The sequence below is a fragment of the Calonectris borealis genome, chromosome 4, assembly GCF_964195595.1.
Source record: "Calonectris borealis chromosome 4, bCalBor7.hap1.2, whole genome shotgun sequence".
Lineage (NCBI taxonomy): Eukaryota > Metazoa > Chordata > Aves > Procellariiformes > Procellariidae > Calonectris > Calonectris borealis.
The window spans coordinates 76,187,461-76,208,150 of record NC_134315.1 but is presented as its reverse complement, the minus strand read 5'-3'; the positions used below and the strand labels follow the sequence as shown (position 1 = coordinate 76,208,150).

The 20,690-nt window shown below is 39.0% G+C and overlaps 1 protein-coding gene and 1 long non-coding RNA gene across 3 annotated transcripts in view; one reads left to right on the top strand and one right to left on the bottom strand.

Annotated features, from left to right (window-relative positions):
- The window catches only part of LOC142082225 (uncharacterized), a 23,287-nt gene extending 10,994 nt beyond the window's left edge, over positions 1-12,293 (bottom strand). Inside the window, exons 1-4 of the long non-coding RNA XR_012673620.1 lie at positions 12,206-12,293; positions 7,752-8,382; positions 6,589-6,658; positions 5,658-5,778 (exon numbers count right to left, since the gene is read on the bottom strand). This is a non-coding gene — a long non-coding RNA (uncharacterized LOC142082225). The remainder of the gene's footprint in view (positions 1-5,657; positions 5,779-6,588; positions 6,659-7,751; positions 8,383-12,205) is intronic.
- Positions 3,238-20,690, top strand: PLK4 (polo like kinase 4). 2 transcript variants are annotated; one of them, XM_075150191.1, is made up of 16 exons: positions 3,238-3,392; positions 4,269-4,364; positions 5,054-5,149; positions 5,243-5,357; positions 7,369-8,401; positions 10,493-10,593; positions 12,223-12,599; positions 13,527-13,631; positions 14,007-14,109; positions 14,917-15,066; positions 15,991-16,121; positions 16,887-16,978; positions 17,370-17,511; positions 18,215-18,355; positions 19,246-19,352; positions 20,108-20,690. In XM_075150191.1, the coding sequence occupies exons 1-16, from the start codon at positions 3,363-3,365 to the stop codon at positions 20,205-20,207; spliced, it is 2,919 nt and encodes a 972-aa protein (XP_075006292.1). In that variant the 5' UTR covers positions 3,238-3,362; the 3' UTR covers positions 20,208-20,690. The 2 variants fall into 2 exon arrangements, with proteins under 2 accessions (XP_075006292.1, XP_075006291.1); XM_075150190.1 differs by lacking the exon at positions 3,238-3,392 and adding an exon at positions 3,885-4,103 and having other exon boundaries at positions 20,108-20,689.

Sequence of the window (20,690 nt, the reverse complement as noted above, 5' to 3'; positions counted from 1 at the left end):
GAACGCATTTTTAGCTGTTTCAGCGTCTTAAAACAGCTTGCCACTCAGCTGAAAAAGCATCACAGCCAGCACATGAGAGAAGATAGATGAGACAGTGACAGCCCTGAGTAAGCTCAATCCAAGCTAACGGGGACCAGCAGCCTTAGAAAGGATAAGTTTGTTATTAAGATGTAGGTTTGGAAGACTGCCAACAGGCGTATCACTCAGGGCTTTGCCCAGTAGCACATTAGTACCTCAGGTTAAAGAAAGATTTATGTCAAGAAGAGCATGCTAAGCACAGGTGATGGAATGAGGTTCACTTCTGATTTTCTTCGCTCATGTTTTTTTAAAACTCCAATCCGACTCACAGTTCAGAAGTTATTTCAGCAGGAAAATAGTTGGAAATAGCATTTTTGGAAAATAAAACAGGAATTAAACCCACAAATGGATGAAACCAGCTGCTCTGCTTTTGCCTCTCAGTTCTGCCTGTACTTAACATTCATCACACCTTCTTGTGGTAGAAGACAATTTAAAGTAAAGCTGTGCTATATTCTAACAATAATTACAACAATAACCACCACTGTAAAATTGGCATAATTCCTATCAGTGGAACAGACTAACAGAAGTGGGAGTTGCTATACCTTTGAAAAAGGTTAAAGACCCAAGAGGAATTTGACTGCAAAAGCATGGCTCGCAGCTGAAAGCACCACTGAGAGATCAGAAACACGCAGCTGAGAACAAGGGTGCTGGTAGAATAGTTGTGGAATGACTGAACAGGCCGAGATCCACTTAAAGCATTTTACTCAAAGTAAAAGAAACCAAAACATGAGCAGACCTCACAGCAAGGAAAACAACCAAATTTAAATAATGAAATTATATACGACAGGTCTGCTCTCCCTTTTGTGCCATTCTCTTTCCAAATGAATGGTTCAAAAAAATTTGACTACTCCTCTATAGCTTAGATTCTACTCCATTAAAGGCAATGTAAAATCTTTCTGGCTCTACTTTCAAAACCACTTGACTTTTACAATTTTCTAACTAAACTGTAACCCAGCAAGAATGTTAACTTTGTCTATGCAAATGAAGATGTGTAATGAGCAGAAAGCAACATTTTATCACACTTACAAGAAACAAACATGTTGTTATTCCCATTATATATATCATAAAAGCGAAGGCTAAAAAACCAATAAGGCCTTTGGAGGGACGATGCTACAGACAATTAAAGGAAAGGGATATGCCTCTTAAAGGACATCATAAAAAGCTGACAAAACCTGCTGCTTTAAGGGGAGCAGTCACTTATTAGTGGCAAAGACTTAAGATCAATACAAGTAGGAGAATGCTGACCTGGTCCCTTAACAGAAAAGATTGTCTCAGAAAGAGTTCTTACTGCTAAATATTTCACTGTGCAAGATCATTACAGTACCAAGTACCCCTTTTCCACTCCTAGATCGTGAGAAAAGAACACTTAATTAACTCTTGTTATGAGCAAAAAGAGGAATTATCTTCTGGTTGGAAAATTTATGCGGCTGTACAGAGCCCCTTCTTCTCTGCCTGGTGTGCTGACAGCTCCCCCTTCTGTTCCAATCGACTTTAGCCACCTTTCAGAGCATACACATACTTTCCATTAGTAAGAAAATAGTATATCTGCTAAGAAAGGACAATCTATATTATGCCTCTTCCCCCTTAATATATGCAGGTCAAAATACCATGCCCACATTTTATAAGAGAAATACAACCTGATGAAAACATTACAAACCATAATCCATTCCCAGAAGCACTATTTCTTCCATTAAAAGCATTTTCAATTACAGCACTTTAGTAGTGTTTCAATTAAAAAAAATGCTATTTCTTTGTCCTAATTAATGTTCATATTTAAGTCTGCATTCAAAAGCTTCTATATTTCGTATGAAACAGTATAGAAAAAATCCAAGTAGGTATTAGACACAAAGAATCACCACTCTCAGCTCAGTGCTCCATAATGCTTTCGGTTATAAAATTAGTTACCATCTTGTGCTATGTTTATGTGGAAGCTATGCTACTATCCCAGTACATTACTTAGTTTGGCACCACAGCCCCAGAACCTCCAACAGGTTCCTCAAGCAGAAATGTTAATTCAATCCAGGCCTTGCAGTTGCTCAGCATGTGCTCCAGCAGTCTACGACACACAATACGACCACCAGCTGACAAAACCTCACTGGCCTAAGCTTTTTCATATATTTGGAGAAAAAATACAGCAATGTACCTTCAAGAAAAGATTGGGAACTGAGGATTTAGAGCTTCAGTTTGCACCTCTTCCTTCAGTGGACTGAACATCTAGGAGAGGGGGATTTGGGACAAACCCCAATTGAACAGCTCTTCCTCTCAGCTAGCTCTGGGCGTGTTTCCTGTGCAGCTGCAGGTTCCTCAGGGTGCCAAGTGGCAGCAGCTGCTGCTGCTCCCTATCAGTACCCTATAGGAGAAGGCTGGGCACCCAGCCCAGCCCACACTGACAATCTTGCACCTAAGGCCATTGCTGTTTCCAGCCTATATATCTGAGACAAACACCCTGCGTCTCCATTACTAGATGCTGGATCAGAGAAGGTAACATGGAAGAACCGCACTTTGTTCTTAATATGTAAGGCAGTAAACCAAAGGGAAGCCCTTAAACTTTGTGAGAATTCATCCCGGAATTTAGCCTGGCTATTTAATTAAAAATAATAACTAAGGAATAACAAAAGCTCTCAGTTGAGTGCGAGGGAGATACCCACGTGAGGGCAGCACTGTTTCTTTTATGAGAGTTCAGTTCATTCACCATCCACCACGCCCTGACCCTGCCAGCTCGGTTCGGCCGATCTTCCAGGCCTGAGGGCTTCCACCCAGACGCCCGGGTGAGCGTGGCAGCGCCAGGGAGCCCGGCCTCCCCAGCCGCCGGGCGTGGAGACTCTCCCTCGTCTGAGGAGAGATACCTGGGACCGCGCAGGGCTGTCAGAAGTGGTTATTTTTCAGCTACCGGGCCGAGGTGACACACCGGGCCGATGACCCTGCACCGGCACGCCAACGCCTCCGCCACCGCCGGACCCCCAACAGCGCACGCGCCGTAACGGCTGCCGGGGAAACGGGCACGCGACGCTCTACGCATGCGCGGTATCTCCCAGCTCAGCCACGAGCGCCACGGACGCCTCTGTGTGACGCGATTGCGTCAGACGCAGCCTCGACCTGGGGCGGGGCGGGGCGGGGGAGGTAACGGCGCGATTTTTCAAAATGGAGGCGCCGGGGGAGGGGAGCGGCCGCCGGGCCCGGGAGCCAGCAGGCCTGGGCCGAGGCGGGCGGCGGAGGGCGCCGTGATGGGGAGCCGAGGTCCTGAGGAGAGCCCATAGCGGGACCCGGGGAGAGCGGCCGGCGCCATGGCGACCTGTATCGGCGAGAAAATAGAGGTGCGGAGCCCAGCCCCCTCCCGCTACCCGCCGACCTAGCCGGGGCCGCCCCGCCATTTGCTGGGGGCGGGGAGAGGCCAGGCGGGGGCTCGTCCTTCGCCCGGGCGGCTTCTTTGTGGGAGGCGGCCGGCGTGGCGCCGGGCGCGACTCCACCCGGGCGGCTGCTCAGGAGCGCGGCCCGGTGGGCTGCGGTGGGGCGGCCCCCGGTGCCTCCCCGGCTGGGCCGCTGGCGGAGCGGGCGCAGGGCCCAGCGCCCTCCCCCGGGCCGAGCCGTGAAGCCGTGTTTTCCCACCCACCGGGGGGACCCGGCTTGGGCAGAGCGCCCCGGGCGATGACACCCGGCGGGAGAGCCGCCGTTCCGCCGGTGCGCACCTTGCGTGGGGGTTTATGTTCCCTGCGCACCCACGCGAGCGGCGGCTGGCCCATGGGAGCTGCTGCGGAGCCGGGCTGCGGAAAGCCCTGGTCGCTCCGTGTTTGCGGGGCGGGCGGCGGTCGCTCCCCAGCCGCTGCCATAGCAGCGGGAGGCGGGGGCGGGTGTCTCTCGTGCCCCGGGAGCGGCGGGAGAGACGGCGGGAAGGCGGTCGCGCCGCGCCGCCCCGGGCAACGCCAGCGCCAGTGCAAGCCGGCCGCCGCGCGGGGAGGACGATGCCGCGGGGGGTGCTGTGCGGCCCCGCCGCGGACCGCCGCCGCGCCCCGGAGAGCTCCGTCCAGGTACCGCCCGGGCACCCCGGGGGCGCCTGAGGGTTTGCCCCGGGCATCGGGGGTGTGGGGTCCCCCATCTCTTGCGTGGGGGGGGAGGGAGGGGAATCTGCATCGGAAGAGAGAGGCTTCAAAGCCTGGGCTGGGGCTGACGGCGATGATTTGTTCGTATTGCAGGATTTCAAGGTGGGGAACCTCCTGGGGAAGGGTTCCTTCGCAGGGGTCTACAGAGCAGTATCCCTGAAAACCGGTCTGGAAGTGGCTATCAAAATGGTAAGGCAGCCAGCCAAGGAAGCCTCTGTCTTTCCAGAGTCTGAACCCTGAGGGCAAGTTGCGACAGGTTGGGGTTATGCGGTTGGGCATTTGTGCCTGGGTTGCTTGTTTGTATGTAACCGATATTTAGATTAGGATTCGATCCTGAAGGATGCAGTACGACCAAATAGACTGTATTGATAATTAATTAAAAGAATTAAAGAACTTAAAGCTATTAAAAGAATTAAGCTCAAATATTCAACATTGCGTGGACAATCAGCTCTGTAATACTAATTTAGAAATTTGTGACCACAAAAACTTCATTTAGAATCCGTGTGGCTGGAGAGGTCCTGGAAAAAATGCCTTGAAAAATTTCCTTCACTGCCAGGACAAACTTAGTTTGTGAAGGCAACTCGCACCTCACAGGTGTTTTGCTAGATTTACGTATAATCTATAATACTTCTATTTAGCCACCTTTTTAAGGTTAACTATATTTAGCATATCTGCCCAGCAAAATCAGAATTAGGTTTCTCTGCTGAAGTATTTCAGAAATTTTTTAAATTAGTGTTAGTATTGAAAATGTTATGCTTATATTTAGAAGTTTTCAGGCAAACATGCATTTAACATCTAAAATGTCACGTTTGCTTGAAATGAACATGTTTGTAATCAATGTTGCAGTGCTTTAAAAATATTCTGTGATCCATTTACAGATAGATAAAAAAGCCATGCACAAAGTTGGAATGGTACAGAGGGTTCAAAATGAGGTGAAAATACATTGTCAGCTAAAGCATCCATCTATACTTGAGGTAAGAATCATGTTTTTGTAGAGAGGACTGTATATGTGACTTGCTGTATAGCCTACAAAATATATTTTAATTTTTTCATTATTTATGTTCTAGCTTTACAACTATTTTGAAGATAGCAACTATGTGTACTTGATACTTGAGATGTGTCACAATGGTGAAATGAGCAGATATATAAAGAACAGAAAGAAACCCTTCTCAGAAGAAGAAGGTGAGATTTTTTTTTTCCTGTGTAGCTCTCTTTGCATTAATGTTTTGGCTTACTCAATAAATATTTAATTCTAGTGAAAGAATATTTAAAACTGCCATCACTCTGAACCAGTTTCTATAGTTTAAAACCTTGTGATAAGTGATAACCTAGAGATTAATTACTATTACACATATATTCACTTGAATTTCTGTATACTTTTGTTTCTGTTTATGCCATTTTACAGTAGCTTGTGCTATTTGGGGTTTAAAAAAAATAGACAGTGAACTTAGAAGGTAGAGGTATATAGAAGGTAGAGCTTACCTTTGTACATAAAATTATGTTGAAGTATAGGTCAAGACTGGGAACTTCCACAGAGGAAAACTGGCACCTTCACATCCACAGATTTGCTTTCTTTGCGTTGCACCTCTTCACCTCAGTATTACTGCATTACATGTCACCAGTTAGAGAGCCTTCCAGATTATACTTTGCCTTATGTGGTATCGTTGGAAATATTTACTGTGTTCCGAGGCGTGTGGAAATGAAGATAATGCAGGTAACTTGTTTAAGGGCAGAGTTAACAAGGAAATACCCAATTTGACAATCTATCTAGAGTTTTTGAAGGACTGGCAACGGAGGAGAAATTCTACTATGGTTTTATCTGTTTCTTACAGAAAGCACTGAAGATCCTATCTTTCCTTGAGAGTTCATTGTAAGAGTAATTCTAAAACTTCTTAAATTGGCTATGTTACTCTTTTGAATAGTGTTTTGAGAAAGAAGTCTTGCAAAAAAAAATTAATTGCACTTATGAATTTACTAATGTTTCATTTTCTTACAGTTGAGAGTGCGAGGATTTCAGTTAGAATACAGACCACTGAAAGCCTAACCAGAACAGCTCAATTAAAAAAAAACATGACAGCAAAGCAAGCTGCTGTGTATAACGTTTGAGGGCACAGCCAAACAAGCTGTTCTGGTTTCAGCTGATCTGGATTCAGTGGCTAGTACTTCTACTGCTTCCAGAATTACCATGCTGGTTATCTCTTGCACAGTTCTTCCAGTTTACCTGCTTCTCTATCAGTTTCTAATCTAATTCGGTGGAACTATTATATATATATGCATTTTTTTGGAACCCAGATCATATGACTGGATTAAAGGGGTACTGCTATACAGCCATCATCTGTTTAATTCAGATCTGCTCCAGCAAAAATAGTTCATCTGATGGTACCTTAGTTCTAAAAGCTGATAAACCACTGACCTGGTTAAAGAAGTCTCTTCCTTTGAGGAGTGGTTTCTACCAACGTTTGTTACTCGCCAGTCTTTGCCTTCTGCTAAGAGAATAAGTAGGATTGTAAATTGTTTGCTCTAGAAAGAATAATTCTTAAAATTGCTGTAATTGCAACATCATAATAAATGATGCTGTTTCAGTCTGGATGAGGTTTTGTTATTCCTGCTGTAAGCTAAAACTTTTGAATAGTCCCTGAATTTCTAATGTAATAGAACAGAAAGACTATCCCAGGATTGTGAACTTAGAAGTTTTTGAGAAATTGAAATACTACTAGCCTTGCCAGTTTGCTAATGATAAAACAAATATAATCCAAATTGTCTCCTATATTCTATAATCTGCATGTAGTGAAGCTGCTTGATTTTATGTATTTGCTGTTTCTGAAAGTGTGGAGCAACTTAACTTTTAAAATTCTTAAGAATCTAATTTTAAAAAGTTTAGGCCAATTGAAAATACGTCCAGTCCTGTTTACGTTATTCTGTTAGCAAAGAACAAATCTGATTACTGCATTACAGAACACTTTTTTTATGAACTTAGGAACTTTATGTCTTAGAACATAGTCATGCCATATTGCTTAAAGAAAAAAGCAGAAAGTTAATTCCAAGCTCATTAGCATGACACTTAAACATTCTCATAACATCCTCATTGTTTAAAAAAAGAAAACAAGACCAATAGCAGACTTCAAAAAGTTATTCTTTTCACAGCTATGACTTCAATTATATGACTAAAACGTCTGGTTTTGTGTTTTGACAGCCCGACACTTCTTGCATCAAATTATCACGGGTATGCTCTATCTTCATTCTCATGGAATTCTGCACCGGGACCTCACCCTTTCTAATATCTTACTCACCAATAATATGAATGTCAAGATTGCTGATTTTGGACTAGCAACTCAGCTGAAAATGCCTCACGAAAAGCATTACACCATGTGTGGAACTCCAAATTACATTTCTCCAGAGATAGCCACAAGGAGTCCACATGGACTTGAATCTGATGTGTGGTCTTTGGGCTGTATGTTTTACACTCTTCTTATTGGAAAGCCACCTTTTGATACTGACACAGTCAAAAACACGCTGAATAAAGTAGTATTAGCAGATTATGAAATGCCAGCCTTTTTATCAAGAGAGGCGCAAGACCTTATACACAGGTTACTTCGCAAAAATCCAGCAGATCGTTTGAGTCTTTCCTCAGTGTTGGATCATCCTTTCATGTCCAGGTGTAGCTCTGCACGGAGTAAAGATTCAGGAACTTCGGAAGATTCCATGGACAGTGGAAATGCCACCATCTCTACAACCCTCACAGGCTCTTCCAGCATCAGTACCAGTGGTTGCTTGAAGGAAAAGAAGAAGCTATTAGTTGGACAGCCACTCCCAAATAAAATGACTTTTTTTCCTAAAAACAAGAATTCCAGTAATACTTCATCTGTAGATGGAAGCGGTTCTTTTCATCAGTGGGGAATTCAGGGAAAAGAAATTGGTGTAACTGGCAGGGGAAGAACCATGCAACTTGCTGAAGAGAGACCACATTCACGCTACCTCCGAAGAGCCCACTCTTCAGATAGGTCTGGCACATCCCATAGTCAGACTCAAGGCATATCAAATATTGTTGAGAGATGTCACTCTATGGAACTGCTTTCTAAGCCTAAAGTAGGAACAAGGGGAAATACAGAATGCTTTTCACCTGCGAACAGCTATACTGATATAGGAGAAATATTTAAGGAGAAGACTTCTAGTAGTTCTGGTTCTTTTGAAGAGCAAATATCTCCACCTGTAAAAGATCAACCACAGTAAGAATCAGTTTTTATTAAGATGGAATTTAGAGCTGCCTTATATGTTAAATGCATGATTTTTTCCTGTAACTAAGCTGTAGTAAGTGCTGAAAGTCTCTACACTTGTAGCTTGAATACCAAATACGAGAGGGTGATAGTTGACGCTGTTGCTCTGTAGAGGTTTACCTCCTCACAGTCCCTTTCTTAAAGTTCATAGATGCAGCACATCAGCTAGCTAGATTGTAGCTTTTATTTGTCCTGGTAATACTCTATTATTGACTTATTTCCATGTGCAGCAAGTTCAGTATTTCTTTCCCCACAGTAATTGTAGGAGAGAGCCTTGCTAATGCTTCTTTGTTGAAGAGACATAGATTAGGATGGAAGGCATTCAGAGTTTGACTATCAACGTCTTTACTTGCTGCTCTGGCTTTTTTTTTCTTTTCATTTTTAAATATGCCTTATGTATGCTTAAACAAGATAAAGGAAAAAAAACAAATTAAGTACAAGATTAGGTGATGGATTATAAAACTGGTGTACCAGAAAGGAAAAATAATGCTCAAAAATAACTATCTGAAATTTAGTTCTGTCCTTAGTTGTAGCTTCTGGGTGAAAATCCTGGCTTCTTTCCATACATTGATGGACTTCTCCAGCTGATACAAACCAACTCCGGTGTCAAACGTACAAGTGACGCTAGGATGTTTTCTGTGTTTTTGGAGGCCTCATCTTTGCCTTCTGTGCCTTGTGTGCTCTGCAACAAGAGCCCTTCTTTGTGATAAACTTAATCTGTCTATGCTCAGAAGTTTGCTTTGTTTTTTCCATCAGCAGAATATCAAAGAATTCTTTCCTATTTTAATGTAAGGACTATTGCATATCTTGGTTCTTGCATTTCTCTCCACATTAAGAGTGGCAATTTTGTGTAATGGTTTCATCTGTTTTTCTTTTTGCAAATCAGTTCAGGGAAAACGCAAATGAGTGCTTTGCCCCGTAGAAAAAGTAAATGGAGTAAGAGGTTTTTCTTGACTATTCACAAGTGTTTGACATAAGCCTCTATTCAGCAAGTTCAATGGACATGTGCATTCTTTCTAGTTTGAGAAATGTTTGATGAATCAAAAAAGAAATGATTTATACAAATCATAACATAACGCTTACTTGTATTCCCCATGACTTCATAAAGACATGCTCTATGTAAATGTCACAGAACATTAATCTGAGTGTGGGGATTAACTGAATGATTACTACTTTTTTTAAATGGTTGATTATAGGAGAGCCTCTTACTATAGTTGGCCTGCACAGCAATCTTAAATGCAAAGTTCTAAGGCCTAAATTACATGCTTATGTTCTGTGGGGGTTTTCTGTGATAACTGAGTCCTTGCCAATGCTGAAGTCGTGATCATCGCAAAAAAAGTACAGACAGGTACAAGGCTACGGAAACAAAAAACCTCACAGGAGCTTAGTGTGAATTTACAACAGATCAGTGATTCTGCAGTAACTTTTTTGTGTGTGTATTCTTTATTCTTCAACATGTGGGTTATACAGCTTGAGTTCACCGGTGACTACATATATGTCATTGTCTAAAAAGCTGGTAAAAAATCTTTTTAACCTTTGGGATTTACTATATTTTATATAAACTCAAATTATTTTAAGTGATAAGATTGCCTACATATTTCAGCTGCATATTTGTTATGCTGAATGAGATCCACTGGGATGATGGGCATCATCCCTGTGTCTTCTCTGAGGTTGTTTCCTATACTGTGAATTAAGAACTAGATGTAAGAACAGCCACTGCTGGCAGCATTATCAATGGCTCTTTTTGTTCATATATGTCAGTTCCAAGAGTCTACCAGTGAGTGGTAACAGGCTTAAATTGGTGCTAAAAATTAGTAATAACTTTTCATTCCAATTGGAAACAGTATTTTTTTTTTATGCTTTACCCAATGAACGTTGCCCATGAAAAAAGAAGCATGTCCTATGCTGTCTAGAGCTGCAAAATGCCACCTGCATTTCTTAAATGTTCTAAAAGTGTTGTGGTTTTTGCAGCTGTAACATTGTAACTTTTGTTGTGCAAGTGTCTTTGATGTCATCTTGATTACATGTAACTTTTTTTTGCAGCTCAAATTATCTCTGCCCAATGAAGCCCCAGGTTGGTTTGTTAGAGCAGAAGTCCCAGGCTGAAACAATGCAGCAGTGGCTTGGAAGCATGCAAACAAATGGTGTGTTGCTAATCAGTTGTATATTTTCACACTCAAGTTGAAGTAGTGACTTGTAACTTTTCTGTGGTTTTTCTATATTTTATTTCTTTAAACTTGTGACAGAAGGGATATCTGTATGGCCAAGTAACTGTGATACCAGAGTATAATGCTGGCATCCTAAATAACAGCAATTGGATGTTAACAGAGGCTACTGCAGACTTTTTTTTTCCGATGAAAAGCATGGGAGACCCTAAACTGACTTGTCACTGCAAAAAATTGACACAGATATTGAAAGAGGCAAAATGATTTCCAGCATCACTAAGCTGTTAGAATCATTCCTAAGCAAGAAATACCCCATTGAAAACATCTTGTTCTCTCTTTTGGGCTAAGCTGTGACATTTCCGTTTCCTGAGGTAGGAATTAATTTCAGAAGGTTTTGTAGTTAGTGTTTCTCTTGAGCTCTTGGGTTGGTATAATGGACTGTATGTAACTGCCTTCTTAAGAGTGAAGAAATTGTACATTGAATTTGAGTACTTAGCTTCCTAAAATGAGGTCATTCTCTTCTTTTAGTATTTTAGCCAAAAAAAAAAAAGCCAAAAAGAGAGGAAAACACAATTCTAGAACCTGCCATAATTATTCAGTTGTGACCTGAAAGATGTGTAAGTATAAATACATGACAAAGGATTGGCAGGTGACTCAAAAGCCCTGTTAATTTAGTTGTGCAAATACGCCTTAAGAGAAAATGGGACTTTGGTGAATGAGAAAGATAATGAGGCTGCAGAAGGAGGGGTGGAGGAAAGGACAAAAGACACAGAAGGGAAGGAGGTGTTTTGTCATGCATCATATTACATCATTTACAAATAATGTAATTTAATCATAAAACTAAATCACAGATCCATTCTGGCCTTTTTTTGTTTTGATATTACTGGACTCCTTCCCTTCCTGTCTACAGGGAATTGGAATCATATGACATATGGTCTGAATAATCCTATTTAATTTTTGGTCCTTTCTCAACTGTTCCGCAACATGGCAGGAGGAGTGCAATACTTGTGTGGGTGAGGCAAAAGTTGATCAAGGGCTTAAATATTGAAACTAGGGAAACAGTTATAGGAAATTTAAATATAAAAGTAGGGTTTTGTCTGTTAACAAGTGACTGGAAATAAAACAAGAGTTTTGGAGTGTGCATTTAACATCTTGAGTACTAAAACCTCTGGTTGATACTAAAGCACTAGTTAGATAAGCTGAAACTTAAACAAAACTTGGTACTAGTGGTTATCTGAATGGCAAGTAAACTCTGTTTCAACAGATTAAACGAATTCTTGTAAACTAATTGTTTAAGTATCTATTTAAAATTCAGTATTTTGTTTATGAATGGATGCAAAATCATTTGATATATGTTAAGACCAAAGGCCATCATAACTGAAATCTAGTAACAGTTTATTTTAAGTAGTAGTGGAATTTTGTTAGCACTGGTATTGATTGGTACAAAGTTATAGCCTAATGATTTGGACTGAGGATTAAAGAAATCCCATTCTCTGCTTAAATAAGCCTTCTAAGACGATATTTTGAAAAGCTTTTAAAAACATAATAGCATTTTTTTTTTGTCCTGTGATTCTTTGAATCTACAATGTACCTTTATGATGCTTTCAGTTCCACTGAGACCACCTGCAGACCTAACTGGCAACAGTAATGCACATGGAGGTTTTCGGTATCATCTGGATGTGCAGCAGGATGCATCAAGAAATGCATGGAACACCTTAAAAGATATAAGGAATCATGATGCATCTGTCGACTGTCTGCATTCTTTAAACCAGAAAAACCCAGCGAAGTACATCCCTGGAGTTCTCTGCAAATCTGAGAAAATTCAACCATCGTCTTCTACGTGTGGCCTTTGGTCAACTTCAGAACAAAACCAAACATGGGGCAAAGAACCACCAGCACATCAGAAACCTACACTGCGAAGTATAGTGTCACCTCTCAACGCTCACAGGCTAAAACCAATCAGGCAAAAAACAAAAAATGCAGCGGTACGTATCAGTTCTTAAAACGGAAACAACCTAAGTATTAAATATAGTGTGACTATCTCTTAAAAATTACTTGGTATACTAGAAGCATTTGTTCTTATAAAACTTAATCTATAATAACTTAATTTAAAGTTATATTAGTAAGATGCATCTTAGGTTTTGTATATGGAATACTGTAACCTTGTGGTCACTTCCTGCAAATAGTGACATGGCATTGCTTTTAGCTTACAAGCAAAGAAACTCTAGGTAGACATAACAAATATTAAATGCATATATACTGCCTACGGTTCTAAAACTACGTACTGCTTAGCTGTACAAGTTGTGCTTAAGCTTTCAACATTAAGATTTTAACTATGTAAAACACATCAAACACTTTTACAGATTAGATAACTGGATTAGAAATGAAAATAGTCTTGCTCTCAAGTAAAAACTTGAATCTTTTTCCTATAACGCTGCTTTGTCCCTGTCTTGTGGGTGGGAAAGCAAAACAAATTCCATTAATCCTTACTGATCACACAAATTTTCTGGTTGGTTTGCTCCTGGTATCACCCTTTTACCTTTTGTTCCATTTCTTAGTCTTGCTTGTCCTGTTATGTTTCCCCCTGCCCTCCAATTTGGTTTTTAAAAAAAAACATAATAGAGCTGACCTGTCTTTCTTTGATTTGTCACTTCTTAAGAAGCCACACCCTCACTGACCAGGCTTATAACCTTCAGTCATGTTGAACGAGCGTTCTGGTTTTATAGCACTAATAGCAAATGTTACTGTAAGAAGCATTTATAAGTTTGCAGTGCATTCAAGGAAAAAGAAACCCCCTTTTTTTTTTCTTTAAGGCATTTGTGGAAAGGAGCGCTATCGTATTTTGCCAGAAAGTAAAGGTCTTTTTGTTTAAAGAGTCTTTTTTTGTTTAATTTATATTTAATATATTTTAGGTGAGCATTCTAGATACTGGGGAAGTGTGTATGGAGTTTCTAAAAGAACACCATTCACAAGAACTTGTGAAAGAAGTTCTCAGAATATCTTGTGATGGAAATGTGGTGAGTATGTTTTCAACTTCTTCACTGTTCTATAAAGGGCTTATCAGAGTTTTTTTAATTTTCATTTAAGTGATTATTTGTTTGGAAATGCAATGTTTACATATGCACAGCTGTGAACTCCTTTTTTTCTCCCCCATAGTACAGCCATACAAATACAGGTAGCAAACAATTATTTCAGAGCAAAATTGGACTTGACTTTAGGAACAGGTGAAATATTGTTGAAAAACTGCTGCTGTTAAATAATTACTTAATAGAGCATTCATGGTAAATCATGGTAATTAATTAAACTGTGACTTATTTCCATACCTGTTAAAAGTAGGGAGTGCTGTAATAATTTGCAATTGCAAACACATTTTTTTTTTCCCCTTACTGTAGATTGCAGTTTATCATCCAAATGAAGGAAGAGGTTTCCTTCTTGATGACAGACCTCCTGCTCCTCCTGAAGACATCTGTATGTATAATTTTGACAACTTGCCAGGTAATCTGAAATTTATTTTAAAATTATGATGATTAATGTGATTTTTGGTGAATCTTGTTTAAGACTTTTTAGCTTTTAGCCATTATTTTTCAGATAATTGTGAAGATAAAACTCCTTTCAGAATAAGAATCAAACTGCAGTTTAACTGGAAACTGTATTTTGAAACTTTACAAGTGTAAACCCACAGCTTTTAAATTATTTTGTATGGAAGTTATAAGGAGTTACTTAGCCCTTTACAATGTAGTGTACTAAAATTAAAGCTTTCATATTCTTCTCGTTCATATTGGAAACTGCTTAAATATGAATGGAAAAATATTACCTAGTCAATTTTAAAACAGAGCAACTTGACTTTGTGCTTTGGCAGGGAAGGGGAAAAAATACATTCTTGAAAGCATTGACAGAGTAATGGAGACAGCTGAAAAGCAAATACAGAGTAACTATAAGTTCTTAAGAGACAAGCAGACTTCTCTACTAATTAGAGATCAAAGATAGGTTTTATCTAAAGCCAAGAAGCCAGCTGGACTGTGATATCTAGTTAAATGGCATATGCAGCACTTTGCTATGTTGTTTAGGTTCTGAACTATATTAACTGAATCTATTCAAGTGAAGCTGTTGAAGATGCACACTTTTCTAAAAGTTAGTGGAAATAAGTCAATTTCTTTGAACGTACTTGTGTAAAGTACTTAAATATTACTCACAACATTCAGCTATCGAATATGTATTTTAAATTACTTCTCACCAAGCTGGTGCACAATGTTTAATCTCATGACTTTTTGAGAAAAGTTTTTAAATTTTCTTTTTTTTTAGAAAAGTACTGGAAAAAATACCAGTATGCAGCCAAGTTTGTGCAGTTGGTAAGAACAAAAACCCCCAAAGTTACGTTCTACACAAGATATGCCAAGTGCATGTTGATGGAAAATTCACCCACTGCAGATGTTGAAATTTGTTTTTATGATGGTATGTATTCATTTTTGCAATTATGCAAATGGTTATATCATGCTATTAAAGCTGCACTAAAATATTGCCAAACAATGAACACTTCAGGTTGAATAAAATACTAGAAATGTTTTTTATTTTTTGCCTCTACCTTTACTCTAGCACTTGCAGATCAGTTTATTATTCATTAGTTTCTTAGTGACATTCTCTTCAGGGAGTACATGTTGCAAAAGCGTTATTTAAATTATGTCTTGTTTTTATTCATGAGCTCTTCTTTGCATCTACATTTGATAGTTAACCTACTTACTGAAAGGCGCATCCCTACTCCATGCTTTCCATTCTTAACTGAGGTAATAGTATTACCAAGAACACTCACTGGAGAAAGCAATTAGCTGCCTTCTCCAACTCTGCCCTTCATAAACTAGACTGCACTGACGATTGTTTACTCACTATAGGCTACTGTCAACTAGTTTGATTTGCCACATGCATAGATATACCCCAACAGAATTTATGACAAAAAAAAGAAGGCTTAACGGCTCTGATTCAGTGTGGAACCGCTATTGAAATAATGGACATCTTTTTTTAAAACTGTATTCAAAAACTAATAGAGCCTACTTCACCAATTTTTGGCAATACTGTTAGAGTATTTTGTCTCAGATTAATGTTTAGAAAGCTAGTTCCTAAAATATGTAATAAATGCATTATTCAGCCCATTTAAGTAGTGATCTTTGGCCATAGAGGGCATTCCGTTAACATCACAGTCCCAATTTAAGTGGCTTTTTATTTCTGCTAGACATGCAGCTCATTCAGGAGTGGTTTTATTCTTGCAGTAATTAAATCCGTGAGAACACTTTAGTAGAGTAGAATGTAATGGCAGAAATCTGTATTTTATAGATGCTGGTATTTTATACAATGCACACTAGAAATTTTTACATTTTTTTACAGGAGCAAAGATACACAAGACAGCTGGTATAACTCGTGTGATTGAAAAATCGGGGAAATCCTTCACTTTGAAAGGAGAAAGCGAAGCAGGTTTGAAGAAGGAAATACAAGTTTATATGGATCATGCAAATGAGGTAAACTTTTATATAGACCTTTTCCAGTGCAAAGCAACTTTCTGAAAATTCAGTTTCTCTCTCACAATTGTACTTCTGATGTTGCTTTTCATATTTTTCTTTACACTGATAAGGAGGGACGATAAAGTAGTTTTTGGAAGAGCAAATATCAATGTAGAGGTAACAGTAATAATGCCTCACAATGAAGACTGTTAGAGGAAATTCTTACTAGTGTGTAAAGCAGGTTTGCCTGTCTGGTGAAAGGATTAAACAGAACAGATGAAGCTGCTTTATACAAATTTAAAAAAAAAAAAAAAAACAAAAAAAAACAAACACAAAAACCTGCCAGGTGGTTAACTGGCCTGCCTGCTGTGCTTTCCATCTCTTGTTTCATGTCACCCAATTAGCAGTCACAAGAGTAATTTTTTGTCTATGAACTTAGGAAACACTAAAAATATAGTACAAATTTCCTATTCAGTCTTCCTTATGTTCTGTTATTTTTCTGGAATAGAATTTGGGGGTCTTCTAGTCCCTCATCTAGTCCTGCTAAAAGGGGAGGAGATGTGGTTATTAAGAGCATAATTCCATATGTGCTGAAGTTACGAGGCAGTCTTGCTGTAGTATAGCTTTTTGAATCGCCTCCATGGTACACAAGTGCAGCTGTTATCGATATTCAGTACCATTCAAAAAAACATTTCCTTGTGTGCTCACGTCCCACACTAAACATGTATGGAATAGTTATACTGTTCTCAATTAAAAACTTTAACTAGCCCCTTCTAATTCCAGGGACATCGTATATGCCTTGCACTGGAATCTGCTGTTTTGGAAGAAGAAAAAAGGAGCGAGAGTGTTCCATTTTTTCCAATAATTGTTGGAAGGTAACATTTTTCACTTGAAAATACTTTTGCATTTGAATATTCCCAGTAAGCAGCCTTATGCAGCTAATGTTTGCAGAAGCCAGGGTTGTTTAACAGAGGTTTATAGTCATTAGCAAGATAAATATTAACTTGATAGTGTGTATGAACACCTTATTTTGGACGTGCAAAGCTTCCTTTGATACTAGGACAACATACACTTGTGGATTTAGAGTAAACCACAAATTGTTCAGACTAACAATTAGCACGTGTAAAAACAATTCTGCAGAATACCAGTGCCATCAAGTGCTTTGTACAGTCCATGGTAAGCTGAAGGAAAAGCTACATCTCCTCACTCATTTCTTTAGTCCCTTTCGAACAGACCTTTTCCCAATTTGTCTCATTATTTTTCCAGAAAACCTGGCAATACTGAATCGCCACAGGCTGTAGCACCTCCATTGTTGGACAACACAAATGGTTCAAAGGAAGTTATGGCGCTGGATAGAAATATAGCTGCCAGTTCTACTCCAGTTCAAACTCCAAACTGTACTCCTTCTGTAAGTATTCAAGAACATAGTGGAGACTGCTGTCCAGCAGGAATTCAAATATTGCCGTTTTATTTGAACTAATGGAATTACATTTGTATGGACGTAGGCTTTTGTTAGCTATTTGTGAGAATCTTGACTAGAAATGTCAACTTTGATTTCAAGTAACTTTTGATATCTGGATTTAAGATCATCTGAAAAATCAAAATCCTCCAAAACTTGACTGCAAATGACTCCTTGGAAGATAAGTTTGAAAATTGCTTACTGATGTTATACAGCACAGTCGTCAATTTGTTTTGGAGGGCTCTGGTGTGCCCTCAGGCCTGTATATCAAATGGTAGTCACAAGGGATATTAGCACTTGAGGCTACTGTTCTGAAATAATCAAATGTTAGTGTGTATTTTTAAAAAATACAGGGTTTTCTGACAGTCAAATAAGGAAAAATGGGGTTTAAGTAGAAAAAGTCTACTTAGGGAAAGCGATTCTTTTGTGAGTACAGAGAAGTGATAGAAAAATTGTCATAATACTGAGAAAGTCATACGAAATCCTGTGGGGTTTTTATAATGTAATACTGTTTAAATGAAGCATATAGGCTAAATCTGTCTGTATACATATATGAAAAGATTAAAACAGGTAATAATTGACCACTATAGTTGATACATTATCAGTTGGATTAATACTAAGACTGCTAATACTGTGCATTTCTGGGTTTTAGGTGGTGTCGTATGAAAAGTCTACATTTATGACTAACACTGCTGAAACTTCATGCTCCTCTGTTCATCAAACAGAATGCAGTCCAAACTCAGCCCAACTTTTAAAATCTGTCTTTGTGAAAAATGTTGGTTGGGCTTCTCAGGTGAGAAATGAATACTGATAAAGGAGGGAAGTCTGTTCTTTTTTCCTATTAAACTTGAGATACATATTTATAAGTCATTAACTTTAAGCTCAATTTGTGAGGAATATATTCAGTTGTGCTCAGCTGCAGTTTAAATCCAAAAATTGGTATGTGGAAAGATCCTTCCAAATAAGCATCTTAAATACCACGGTGAACTACATAGGTGGAAGAAACCAAAATAACAGTTCAGTATTTCAGTTAACACAATTTTCCTGTGGTGGTTATTGCCTATTTCAGTGTCTTCTGTCATTTAAATTTGACTCTAGTAAAAAATTGAAGCTGTTAAACTTCTGTCTGTTCACTAATGTAGATGTAAAGGTGTCGTGACAAAATGTTTTTAACAGATACGTACCAGATCTGTACAAGAAAAATGAATCTGCCTATACAACGGGAAAAGCTGTTTCCTTACAGAGAAATTTTTCCTCTGCTTTTCTGTGGGACCAGCTTTAGATTTAAAAAATGGTTCTCTGCAATCCAGATAAAGTAAGCTTCCTGTCCTAACAGAAAGTTTCCTTTATATATGTAAACTTTAAAATGTATATAGCTGTGAACTCTCATAAACGGGCCTTCTATTTTATGTTTGGTCCTATTTAAAATTTCTTTAGGTTAAGCTAAAGGTACTTCTTTGTTTAACTCTCACTGAAAAGGATGACTAAAGCTCAGTATCTGAAACCTTAGGGAGTCTGATTCTTGAGACTGCATGAGACTACTTTCTCCAATGCAATCTTTATTGTTAAAAGACTGACCAAGATACCTAAGTCAAAAACTTTCAGCTTCAATTATTAGAAAAATTTTAGATATGTAATCTTGTATTTTATGTCTTCAAACCATAATGCAACTTCTCTCGTTAGCTGACCAGTGGAGCAGTATGGGTTCAGTTTAATGATGGATCCCAACTGGTAGCCCAAGCAGGGGTTTCTTCTATCACTTACACCTCTCCAGATGGCCAGACAACTAGGTGAGTCCATTATTGCTATAAAAATAGTCCAGTTTACTGTCAGTGCAACCCTGTTACACATAAGGTAAACTCCATAGCTGCTATTCATTTGGTTTTGTAAATATTAAAACTTCAGCTTTTCAGTCACTTCTCAGTTGATTAGCTTATATAAGTTTAATAAATAGAAACACCCATAGCTTTGACTGAACTCTGGATAACAAAAAAATTTTAAAAAGCTGGGAGCGCATCTACTTGGTCTCCAGAGTACAGCTACTCTTCATGTGTAGTATTTAAAAGAGGGAGGGGGAGAAAAGTAAAGTTTTAATACTTTAAAAAATTTTTTTTTCCAAGAATACTGCTAGATTAGGGAGATAGCATGTAACATTGATGCATAGACCTGAAGTGCTCAGGTGAAGTTTTGTATGTCTTTTGGACACTAGGCACTTCCCATACAAATATAGCCACTCCGTAACATGCTTCCTCTGTGCAAAGTTCGAGACAGTAATATACAGTCTGTTCAGGTATTATTGCAGCTTTAAACATTGTTTAGATATTTTCTTTATCTGAAACACTTCTCAGTTAAATACATATAGGGAAGGGGGGGCGTCTAGATTTGAGACATCAAGCTCCAATTAATGTGTCTAGATATACTTAAAATCTACTTGACTTAGTGGTTTGCCTATTTACAGGCAAGTTTTGAAATAATTATGCTGTCCTGAAATAAAACAAATTATTTCAAGCATCTAAATTTTTCTATGCTTTTTTGCCTTTTCTAGGTATGGAGAAAACGACAAGTTGCCAGAATACATCAAAGAGAAGCTGCACTGTCTGTCTTCTATTCTTGTGATGTTTACCAATCCAGCTGCTCCCCACTGATGAAAGCAAAGCAGGTGTCAGGACACAAGAGCTTAATAAACTCACTCACTGACTTTCAAGTAAAGTGACTGATATTACTCGGCTTATGCAGAAATTCTTCCAAAAGCTGGTAAAAAACTAGGCAGGGAAGGGTTGGTCTGTTTATGTGTAGCAAATTGCTTGTAAAGTATCATACAAAACATGTTTTTCCTCAAAATGATGGATAAACTTGCTCAAGCAAAACATTGAGCAACTTCGTTCTAGATAGCATCACCTTTTTGGAAATAATCTGAATCTGTTGAATTTTTTTTCTTCCCCCACTGCTTACTGAGTGCCAACAATCAAGGAAAATGTATCTGTGCTGTTGAAATCTTGTATTTGTAAATAACTTATATTTTTACATCTTACAAGTAATATATGTAAATATGTATATGTTTTATAACTGTTTTTATTTTTTGTAGCAGCAGCTTTAACTTCCCTGCACAAGCATTTTATACAAAAAAA

What these genes read in the sequence shown, in the direction of transcription:
- PLK4 (XM_075150190.1), top strand. Translation starts at nt 4,038, where the DNA reads ATGCCGCGGGGGGTGCTGTGCGGCCCCGCCGCGGACCGCCGCCGCGCC. An exon ending in ACCCTTCTCAGAAGAAGAAG is followed by an intron (nt 5,358 to 7,368) that starts GTGAGATTTTTT and finishes GTGTTTTGACAG; the next exon opens with CCCGACACTTCTTGCATCAA. An exon ending in TATCTTGTGATGGAAATGTG is followed by an intron (nt 13,632 to 14,006) that starts GTGAGTATGTTT and finishes CCCTTACTGTAG; the next exon opens with ATTGCAGTTTATCATCCAAA.